General features: G+C 41.5%; 1 protein-coding gene across 6 annotated transcripts in view; it reads left to right on the top strand.

Annotated features, from left to right (window-relative positions):
• Positions 1-11,443, top strand: part of LOC149174117 (2-oxoglutarate (2OG) and Fe(II)-dependent oxygenase superfamily protein) — a 114,882-nt gene extending 103,439 nt beyond the window's left edge. For 4 of the 6 annotated variants that reach the window (XM_089419179.1, XM_089419177.1, XM_089419180.1 and 1 more), the window contains 4 exons: positions 9,156-9,315; positions 9,560-10,543; positions 10,630-11,010; positions 11,099-11,443. In XM_089419179.1, coding sequence (XP_089275305.1) covers positions 9,252-9,315; positions 9,560-10,543; positions 10,630-11,010; positions 11,099-11,100 — 1,431 coding nt within the window. In that variant the 5' untranslated portion in view covers positions 9,156-9,251 and the 3' untranslated portion in view covers positions 11,101-11,443. Of the gene's footprint in view, positions 1-9,155; positions 10,544-10,629; positions 11,011-11,098 lie in introns of all 6 variants that reach the window. The other 2 variants (XM_089419181.1, XM_089419175.1) reach the window with 2 other exon arrangements.
• The last annotated feature ends 276 nt before the right edge of the window (positions 11,444-11,719 follow it).

Below are 11,719 nucleotides of genomic sequence, written 5' to 3' on the forward strand. Positions count from 1 at the left end.
GGAGGTCGAATCAAGAAAGAGGAGGAGGAGGATGCGACTCTGGTATTTGCGGGACAACAGGGAAAGAGGAAGAAGAAGGACATATCCAAGGTAAAGAGCTTCCATTGTGGGGAGCTGGGTCATTATGCAACCTAGTGTTCCAGGAAGAAAAATAAGGGAGAGGTTTCTGACTCCAAGGCAGTTCCGGCTAAGGCGGAGAAAGAAGTCGAGACGGATGATGACTGTGCCATGAGTGCTCATGCACCTCTAGAGAAGATGTGGGGTGACATCGCGCTGTAGTCAGGAGGACTACAGAAGATGAGGGGCAGGATCCTGGAGGTACCCAAACTCTTGGATCATATCCGGCTACGGGAGCCTTGAATGATAGTAGCAGGATGACGGATGTCGATAGAAGCAAGATGCGGATGGAGCGACAAGGCAGTGCTAGAGTGCAGAGGTCTAGCAGCGCAGTGGAGGTTGTAGCAGTGCGAGAGGCACAAAGGTGGTTGCAGCAATGCAGAAAGGCACAAAGGAGGTTGCAGCAGTGCGAGAGGCACAAAGGTGTTTGTAGCAGCGCAGAGGCAACAGAGAAAGCACCAGATAGCAGCAGAGGTAGCTTCAACATCAGGAGGCTTCTAGGCTGGCAAGGATGTCAGTGCTTGGGTAGATTAGTTACTTAATTCTCGGTTACTGAGTTGCAGTGCAGCAGTGGCAGTGGTGGTGCTATGGGCAGCATGATGCAACATGTTGAGAGGGAGCTATAGTACAGATGTAGCAATGGCAGTGGTAGAGCCATGGGCAACAGTACAGGAGGCAACAATGCGGTGGATGTTGGGTAGCAGGCCAAGCATCAACACAGGTACCGGTGCTGGATGATCAATGTAATGTTTAATGGTGAAGCCTTACTAGAGCACATTCCTCGCTAAGAGGGAGTGTTGATTTGTGGTAGCATTGGTGGAGAGGCTAAAGCACATGAAATCTCCAAGACCTAGAAATGGTTTGGGGAAATTCCACTCGGTTAGAGAGATATTAAAATAATTAATATTTTTAATGGGGTTCCTAAGTCTAAACTTAGGAAAATTAAAATATTAATGGGTATTTATATAAAACTGGGTGAGAAGGTTCTAAATGACATGGATCAAGCCAAATTTAATCTTAGCTGTTGATTAGAGACTTAATCTCGGCTGTTGAAGACTCAACAGGAAAAGTATAAGAGGAGGCTTGAGGGTCAGTTGGAGATACACCAAGATTGATCAGTCAATTCAATTTTCTGGAGTGGGGTTGCTGAGAAAATTCGAACAAGTGATCTGAGTTGCAGCGAGGGGCAGTGAGTGCATAGCAGAGAGGTAGAGATAGTGTCGGAGAGCCAACGCAGTGACAGAGGAGGCTACACAGAAGCCACGCAAAGGCCCAAAGAGACTGCACATAGGCTAGTAGGGCCTACGTGGGTGACGTAGAAGGCCAGAGAGCCAGTGCAGAACAACAGAGCGCTGACGCAAAGGGTTTCAGAGCTACGCAGAGGCCAGGAGGGCTGATGCAGAGCCTCAAAGAAGCGTTGGAAGGAATTTCGTGGAGCAGACTTGCTGAATATCTGCTTCCGAAGAGAGGTATTACTGCCAGATAGATATCTATGTTGGGTGAGCCAGTTTGGCACCCTAGTTGTACTCAAGAAAGCTGCTTAATAATAAAACCCTCAGAATTGCTGCATCGGTTTTCCCAAGTTGGGTTTTTCTGGGGATGATTGTCCAAACATAACAGTGTCCCTTGTGTGTTTGTTTGATATTTTAGTTGTTGATCTGTAGATGGTTGAGACTGCATTTGTGTTTATTTTTAGTATTTATATGGTTAAATAACTTGTTAGGGAATAAACAAGTAGGTGAAATAAACTAGATAATGCAGTAGGAATTTCTGATGTGTTAGATTCAAAAAAATCAGCAAAGAGCTCAGGAGAATGACTAAGGCGAGGAGTAGCAGTAAGGGAGTTCGAGTCAAGAAAGAGGAGGAGGATGTGGCTCTAGCATCTTGCGGGACAACAGGGGCTTCAGAAGAGGAAGAAGAAAGATACCTCCAAGGTCAAGTGCTTCAATTGTGGGGAGCTAGGACATTATGCATCTCAGTGCCCCAGGAAGAAAGGCAAGGGAGAAGCTTCCGCTTGGAAGGAAACTCCAACAAAGGTGGAGAAAGATGTCGAGACTGATGACGATTGTGCCATGAGTGCTCATGCGCCTCTAGAGAAGAGTTGGGGAGACATAGAGCTGTAGTCAACTACAGAAGTGGGGCAAGATCCTTGAGGTGCCCAAACTCTTGGATCGCATATGACTATAGGAGCCCTTAATGACAGTAGCATGATGACAGGTGTCGGGTGGAGCAAAGTGTGGTGGAGCGACAAGGCAGGGCTAGAGTGCAGAAGTCTGTAGCAGCACAGTAGAGGTTGCAGCAGTGCGAGAGGCACAAAGGTGTTTGCAGCAGCGCAGTGGCAGCAGAGGGAGCATAGGATAGCAACAGAGGTAACTTTAGCATCACGAGGCTTCCAGACTGACCAGGATGTCAGTGTTTGGGTGAAGTCAGTTACTTCTCAGTAACTGAGTTGTAGTGCAACAGTTAGCAGTGGTAGTGCTATGGGCAGCATGATGCAACATGTTGAGAGGGAGCTGCAGTACAAATTTAGCAGTGGCAGTGTCATGGGCAGCAGTACAGGAAGCAGCAGTGCAGTGGATGTTGGGCAGCATGCCAAACATCAACACAGAGGACCTATGCGGAAGATCAATGTGATGCTTCTATGGTGAAGCATTGCTAGAGCACATTCCTCGTTAAGAGGGAGTGTTGATTTTTGGTAGCATCGGATGTGCTCTAGCCACGAAATTTGGTGGAGAGGCTAAGGCACATGGGATCTCCAAGACCCAGAAATCGTTTGGAGAAAATCCACCCGGATGAAGAGATATCAAAATAATTAATATTTTTAATGGGGTTCCTAAGTCTAAACTCAAGAAAATTAAAATATTAATGTGTATTAATATAATATGGGTGAGAAAGTTCTAAGAGACGAGGATCAATCCAGTTCTAATCTTAGCTGTTGATTAGGGACTTAATCTCGGCCGTTGAATCGTCAGTAGGAAAAGTATAAGAGGAGGCTTGAGGGTCAGTTGGAGATACATCAAGAGAGATCAAGAATTCGATTTTCTGGGGCTGGGTTTGTTAAGGAAATCGAATTAGAGATCAGTTGCAGTGAGGGACAGTGTAGCAAGGGATTTCGATCCAAGGTTGAAGAATACATATCAAAGAGGCAACAAAGTGCCGGAAGAGGCAGCACAGAACCTAGGAGGGCTGACGTAGAGGCTAAAGAGGCCAGCGCAGAAGCTGCAGAGGCTAATGAGGCTAGGGCAGAAGTTGCAGAGGCAGACACAGAGGCTGATGCTGGGCTGAAGAGGCTGCGTTGAGGAAGTTTTGTGGGGTAAACTGAGTGAAAATCAGTCGGGAAAGGGTGACGCAGTTCTAGAGCAGTGCTTGGAGCAGCTTTCCCTGTCCAACACAAGGAACAATACGAGTCATTGTGGGGTTGATCATCCGGTTGCTGATTTTCCAAAATATCTGTCTCCGGAGAGAGGTACTACTACCAAGGATATTCTTTGAAGGGTGAGCCATTTCTGGCACCCTAGTTGTATTCACGAATCTGCTTAATAATAAAACCTTCTATATGTTGCATCGGTTTTCTCGCATTGTGTTTTTTCGGAGACGATTGTCCAAAAATAACGGTATCCCTTGTGTTATTGTTTTTGTTTACTTCAATGCATGATCTTTATATCTGTGAAGGTTGCATTTGTGTTTACTTCGATATTTATGCAATTAAATAACTTGTTAAGGTAAAGAACAAGTAGGAGATAGTAAACCATAAATTGCAGTAGGGGTTTCTGATGTGTTAGATTCAGGAATTTTCACACTTGACAGCCATAGCATTAGACCTTTGCCATGTTCTTTTTCTTTTTTTGAGGATCAAACTTTCCTTTCCTCCTAGCCATGGTAGTAAATGCTTTTGCTTGCTTGTTTGATTCTACATCACTTTTTGTCTTCAACCTGGTTTTTTCAATCTTGCATAGTGACCAAAGTTCATTGAATGTAGTAGCTCCTTTCTTTCCACAGATGCTTGATGTAAAATTGCCCCATTCCTCTGGTAGTGCATTGAGCACTATGGTGGTCATTTCCTTATCGAACATTATTTCTCCCAACTCTTGTAGTTGGTTTCTAATATCCGACACCCTCATAAAGTATGAGGCTATTCCTTCTTGTAAAGTTCTTGTCTTAATGAGATCACTTCTCCTACAGTACTCACGGAGAACAATTCTACAATTTTGTCATATATTTCTTTTGATGTCTCCAACTTTGATAAATAGGCTATGAGGGGATCTTTATGGATTCTATGAGAATCCTTTGAGTCCTTACTTCCCCTTTCATGTACTTTGCATGAGCTTGAGCTTCTTTCTTTGGGGGTTTAGTAATTGAACCCTTAACATGATCAACGACTTCATTTTCTATGAGGATCAAATCAGTCCTTTTCTTCCATGCAAGAAAGTTTGATGACCCAACCAATTTGTTGCTTTCCTTGCAAAATGAAGTCATTTTGATAGATTCAGATGTGGACATAAAGATACTTACTTGTGAAGATACTCTTTGATGACAATATCTTCAACTTGCTGCCTTCTTAATTTTGATGATGATGATACTGATAGAAGATGTCTTCTTGATGAAGATGCCTTCCTTCAAAAGTGATCCTTCAAAGAGAGGGAGATCACCTTGATTTCTTGATGATGATGACAATGCCTCTTCTTATTTTTCCTTGATGAGGAGGGTTCAAGATACTTCAATTCGTAGTCCTTCCTTTCTTGGGTAGAGATAGGGTCTTTGAGGTCTCCTTCTTCTCGATGTGATGGTTGAGCAAAGTTCCCAGGAATGCTTCAAGTGTAGAATCCTTCCTTAAACGAACTAGGGTTTTAGGTCTTCTTTAGCAACTTTCTTCAAGATGATGATGTAAACCTTGTCCTTGTAGTGCCTTTGAGATGAGAGGTCCCCTTTTGATGATTGATGCTCTTGATGATCTTCTAGTGCTTTGGTCCTTGAGTGTCCTTTCAAGCTGCCCTTCCTTGACTTGTCACCTTAGCTCTGATACTATGTTGAGAAATCTAGGGGCAGCAATATAGGCTGATTTCTCTTGTATTTGATAACCTTTTGTGGTATATTTTTTCTTCAATTAATTAGGTTCTTTTTGCACTTGTTTATTATTAGTGTTTTCTTCATCAAACAACTACCAAACCATAAAGAACAATAAGACAAAGGACACAAGATATAGGCAATCAGCCAGGGCCAAACCTTTCCAACTTGAGAGGAAAACCCACAAGAATTCTTCTTCTTATAGAATCTTCAATTGACGAATTCCAAGACCTAGACCCTTGACCAAAAAACTCCTCCAAGACCAAGTCAATCCTTGCCTTAAGTCAAAGTCAACTTGATGCTGCTGCAATCTCTCCTTCGTCCTTAACCTTCGGCCCTGCAACCCTAGTCTGAAATTTTCGGCCTCTCTTCCTGCAATTTTCGGCCTCTTGAAGTTGACTGCAATTTTCGCACGTGTGACAGAATTAGGGCAAGTTTAGCCCTTCTTCTCCTTCGCTTGACTTGAGCTAGATTCTTTGAGACTTCAACTTGCAAGATAGATCTTTTCCTTGACTTATTTCGGCCTCCTTGAGGTGACAGTACTTCTGATTTGCTGCAGTAGGAAGAACCCTAGTCTCCTCGCACGTGTGAACAAAAATAGCCCAAAACAGATCCAAAAATCACTTCGATCTTTCTTTCTTCTTGTCCTCCTCTTCTTTGCTCCACTTGATACTACTTTTTGATCCCTTTTGTTGAGCTTCTTGATGTGTGAAGTGTGTCTCCAAGAATGAGGCCGAATGCCCTATATATAGGCTTCCAGTCACTTGATATTAGGCCAACTTGTCACTGTCTTAGGCCGACTTGTTGCTTGTGTAGGCTGACTTGATTGTTAGCACTTGACTTGGTCTTGGAGGGTTACTTTGACTCAAATAATTTCTTTTACAATATGTAACATGCCCCAAATGGGCCTTTCATACATGACAATGACTTGTAGACTCAATGACAAGCCCTAAGAGTTCACAATGGGAGCTTGATCTAAAATTAAAATCTCTTGAGCATGAAACCCATGCCTCAAGATCAACAATAATTTATTTTTCTCATTACATCAAATACATAAAAATCATGATTACATTATGAAGACCAAACCTAGTTACATATTTCAACACCCTCCAACTGGTTTTCATACCTTAACCCTGTGGCAGCCATCCTTGCAAACCTTCAAATCAATTATTCAAAACCCCAGAAAATATACTAATGGAAAAATAATAATTTGCTGTGTAAACCCTTGTGACAGTTTGGTCTTCCCCTCAGAGTTCGAGTGCTCTGATACCATGTTGACTTTTAATACTAGGTTTGATTTATTTTGTCTCAATTATTTTATATCTAGAAAAATATTTATTCAATATAATTTTGAAAACTGCTATAAAATAAATATACTTGTATTTTTAACTTTCAGAAATAAATTACAGCGGAAATAAAATAGGAAAATCAACCATAGGAATAGCAGAAAATTCTGCTCAAACAAACCTTCCTTAAATTTGGAAAATTAAGGCCTTGAACCACAGAGAAATACACATAGAATACAACACTCTTTGAACCTGGATGTCCGCCCATTGGATTTTCGTCGTCTGGAATTCGGCCCTCTTGGGAAATACTCGACCCTGCCAAATCTCGGCCTTCACATGCAAAAATTGGCCTCCATCTGTATGGCCCATGCATTGGGGAACTTAGCCTCCCTTCCTCCATGTGGACCTAGTTGAATAACTTGGCCTCTTTTAACAAACTTGCCTCCCTTCACAAACTTGGCCTACACAGAAAACTGGGCGTCCCTCTCCCAAGTCTCAGTCTTTTTCCTCAAATTCTCAGCCTCCTTGAATTTCTCTCCTAGAAAACCCTTGCCGCACACCTTTCCTTTCTCTTCAGTTGAGCATCTCACTCTTGATAAAATCACTCTCTCAATCACAATATATCTTTCACCTCTCCCCTTTAGGCTTATTTTATAATTTCATTAAGCCAAATCCATAACCTTAATCTCCTAAGTGATCAATGATTAGGATTAGATCCTAACCAATGTTTTAAAACTCCGACTTCGACTCCGACTCGGCCGAGGGTTGACTCCGACTCCGACTCCGACTCGGCCGAGGGTTGACTCCGACTCCGACTCGGTATCGACTCGGCCGGCTCGATTTCAATGACTCGGTCCTTGTAAAAAATACATTAAATATTTATTTTTTATAAAAACACATAATTTTAAAGATTTTCATTCATGTTTCCAAACACACAGCATTAGAATATAGATAGAAGGCCACATATGATCAAAGTAGGCTCATGAATATATCCATTATATCAAAATGGCACCCAGTACATTGTCCAATACATACACGATGATGATATAGAGATCAAAGCAAAAACATATAACCAAGGAGGCTATAAATGGCCTCTACAACAAAACTCTGTGACCAGTACTACTGGCTACTGCTAGAGTTGCCAACATCATCTGGGTCAATTTTACTTGGGAGCAGGAGCGAAAGTGGGGAGCGAGAGCGAAAACGGGAGCGGGAGCGACATTTTGAGAAGCTCTTGGTTTGGGAGCGAATCCCAGAGGAGTTCGACAACCAATGTCACAAACATCAAGGTACATAGAGGGATTGGTGCTCTTGATTAAATACGAGTTCCAGAATCCATACCCTAATACATGACAAAATTCAATGGAAACATTGCAATCCTCCAATCCTGAAACCCTGAAAAACTGATAAGTCTGCTGGATTTTGAATGAAATCTAAAATTCTACTTTCTCCATATGAAATCCAATGAGGCCGAAACCACTCTCAAACATCCTGAGTCATTTCATGGTAATGTTAAAAATTTAAGTAAAAGGATGAAAATGAAGATTAAGGAGAATGTCACTTTTACTTTAAGAATTTAACATTACCATGAAAATTTATAACTGCTTGGAGTCCAAACCAACCAAAAGAAAATTTAAAAATCCATTAAATTTTTATTGAATCGCAGTTTGACATGATGTTGGGCGTTTTTTTGTGACTCGGCCGAGTCATAACGGAAACGGCCGAGTTGGCCGAGTCAGCCATGACTCGGCCGAGTCATGGAATGACTCGACCGAGTCATGGCTGACTCGGCCAGTCGAACCGTTCCAAAGGCCGGGTCATAGAAAAAGGTATTGGCTCGGATCAACCCGGCCGTTTCGGTTTCGAAACGGCCGTTTCTTAAAACAATGATCCTAACCCTCACTTTATATCAACAGTAGAGATTAAATCTAAGTCACTTAAATAATTTAATTATTTATCCTTAGAAACTTGGCTCAATAGTCAACATTCAGTAATTAAATAATTTATGTATTTTTCCTAGGTTAAACTTAGGAAATAAATCATGAGAATCACTTACTCCTCTCATGCAAGCACCTAAAGAAGGCAACCTGACATCTTCTGCATGCTAGACACTGAGCCCATGTAGAAGCACATGTCTGAGCTAATAACATCAACAATATGCGTATTGTTACATGATTATTTCTGATTGTTCACGTGTTGCAGTTGAGAAGAATACGGATCTCCTATCACATGCCTTGTCAGAGGAGTGTGCTACATGGTTGGAGCCTTCTACAGGAAATACATTTAATTCCACTCCTGTGAGACTTAACACCTAAAGGACTACTGAATCTCGTGTGACTGAAATTTTAGATCAGAACACCATTCTCAAGTTTATGTTTTTGTGGGCATGTCTTTATTTCGTAGATATTGGCAAAAAGGAAAACATTAAGATAGGTTGACCATGGATATCATGGCATGTTTGTATAGTGCAAGTGAGGAAGAACAGACTTTCCACTTCTATGAGCAGTCCAAGGTCCAAGCCACTTTTATAGTTGCTAAAGTGGTTTTATATTGTATGCCTGAAGTATGAACCTTTTTTTGTTTTTAGCCTATAATATTAGTGGAAATCATGTTATCTAGTAACTATAGTACTAGTACATATTACAGATTAAGCATATAAATCTTAATATACAATTTGTCTTATTTCAGGTAGGCTGTGTAGATGGCACCAGCATATTGTTGCAGTAAGGATGTCGTTCCATAAACTAAACATCAACAGTAAAGTCAGTGAGCCCGGTGTGTGTAATGCCTGGGGTTGAAGCACTGGAAAAGCATTTTGAAGTTGAATGCACCCATCAACAAAACAAAGGTTTTCTTTTACAATTATGGAAGTGTAGACTATGAATTGTTGTTGATGGATCAAGAAAACTTTGAGTTTGAGATAGAAGTAGTTCCTATAAGATGGAGTTCTTTGATTCAGACTTTTGCATCTTCAGTAGCTAAAATTAGTAACGCTGGAAGCAGGGGCTAGGATATTATCTGAATGGGTGCCATGGCAGGGTCTTCTCTGCCATCTCTAGGTCGTGTAAGGCTGACGGACTTGATTGCTGCAGATGGACTTCTTTCGGACAGATACAAATTTGCTGTATCCACACTTTCACAGTCTCTTGCAAGGTATTATGCAGCAATTATTGAGGTGCCTGCTGGGGATGATGTAATGCTGAGATGTGTAATAGATTCTGCTCGGATGTATTTCCATCAAAGACCATACCCAGGACCAGAGATGCTCCATACTGGAGATCCACAGGAGTGGGACAAGACTTCAGGTTATTTTACAGATCCTCAGATTTGGCAAGAAACATTTGATTACAGACCTGGTCAGACTCCAATAGAGCCAGGGATTGGGGCAGAGTTGCCTCCGGCTGGGTTGGCAGATCTCTTTTCTCTACTTGGGAAGGCTGCTCGTGACATACTGGATGCAATTGGATGTTCACTTGAGCTTAGGAGCTTTTGTTTTACTGATCTTCTTGATAATGTTCCTCTAAGAAATGGTGAAGTATCAACTTCAGTTTTGTCACTTTTTTGTCACGGAAGGTCAACTCTTCAGGGTGGGCACCATGGGACGATAACAATAGGGCAGGAACAGAGCCAGATGACAATATTTGGTGAGCATGAACCTCAGGTTGATAAGAGTTTGTTGACTCTAGTGAGATCTGACAAACCAGGTCTACAAATTCGAGACATGCAAGGTCGTTGGCTTCTTGTAGATGGGGATCTTGGTCCACAAGATATTCTTCTTTACCCCGGGCTTGCACTTTATCAAGCCACAGCAGGTTATATAAGCCCGGCACTTCATAGAACAAATATTGGAAACCTGCAGGGGAATATATATGGGAGGTGCTCATTAGCATTTAAGCTTATGCCCCGGGCCTCTGCTATTCTACATTGTTCAGCAATGACAAATGCAGGACATGGTGTTGGGGGTCCATTCCAACCACCTATTTCTGTGCATGATTTCATGCAGAGAATACATCCAATGGATCAACTCATAAGTCGGCATGGATATATGAATTTTCCTTTTCCAGTTCCCTCAGACGGTGTGTGTTTATGCCGTGATGATAAACATTTATATTTAATTTTGTGTAGTTTATTACCATTGTAACTTTATCTTCATCTTTTGCAGGGTCAATGAAAACTGCTTTGAAGAGAAAAAAACAAATTCCCAGGAGTAAGCCCCTGGCACCCTCTAAAAGGTTGCGTTTAGAGGCACAAAGGGTTCTAAAAGAAAGGGTCCAGGAGATTGCTGATAGAAAAGGAATCAAATTACGTTTCTGTGGCCTGAGAGAATGCGAAGAACAACACATCCCATCATTGGATAGTCCATGTGGAGTTGTACGTACTGAAATTGGCTGGCCTCCTGGAGTGCCATTTGTGCATCCTCACGATCTTCCTAACAAAGCTAAGCTGGCCTTTCTGGAGGCATATGAACCAGGTTGGACAGCTTCACAAGATATGGAATTGGGTTTAATTGAGTCTGGACAGGCACACACGCATGCACATGCTTGTAAGTCTTGTTGCTATTTGAATACTCTAATTAGTTCGTCTCAATTTTTTCATGAAAACTTGACTTGCTAGCTTCTGATTGGATGCAGGACCATTATCTACAAGTAACATTGACCTCTGCTCTGAAAGTGCCTATTAGGCTATTAGTGATATTTGCAAATTGTTTTTCCAACTATGTCAAAAGCATGTGATGTCCATTTTCCTTGGACGAAGTTGTGCATGCATGTGCAATAGATGTCACTCTAGGCAATGGCTGGTTGCAAATTGCATCATTGTACAATGTATTGTTATCATACAAAAGAGAAGTTCCAAAGTGCATTGCCATCAATATAATTTGTGGAACTCAGATTTAGGAGAACGTAAAAAATAATAAGATTACTGTTCATACTGTAAAAAGACCAATTAATGATGATATTGCTTTTTGCAATTTTCCAGTCTGGTGTTTGGCTTCAATTTTTTGTTCTTCATATTGGCTTTTTTTGTTTGCACAATTCTCTAGCAGTCACAAGTTTTATAATGTAGTGAGCTGTATGCATTTCCTTTAAATCAATATCCATATTTGTATATGGACTATCATCTTCGGATATTAAGGATGATATAGCTTAGCTGACATCCTTTTCCAATTGATATTAACATTCTGAGCCAGTGCCAGTATTAAAGGATTCAGGAAGTAAGCTTTTCTTATCCTGTCAAGATGAAATGTTTTTGAA

The sequence above is a fragment of the Pinus tabuliformis genome, chromosome 4_1 (assembly GCF_031772625.1).
Source record: "Pinus tabuliformis cultivar Carrire ecotype Pingquan chromosome 4_1, CPIR1, whole genome shotgun sequence".
NCBI classification, from domain to species: domain Eukaryota; kingdom Viridiplantae; phylum Streptophyta; class Pinopsida; order Pinales; family Pinaceae; genus Pinus; species Pinus tabuliformis.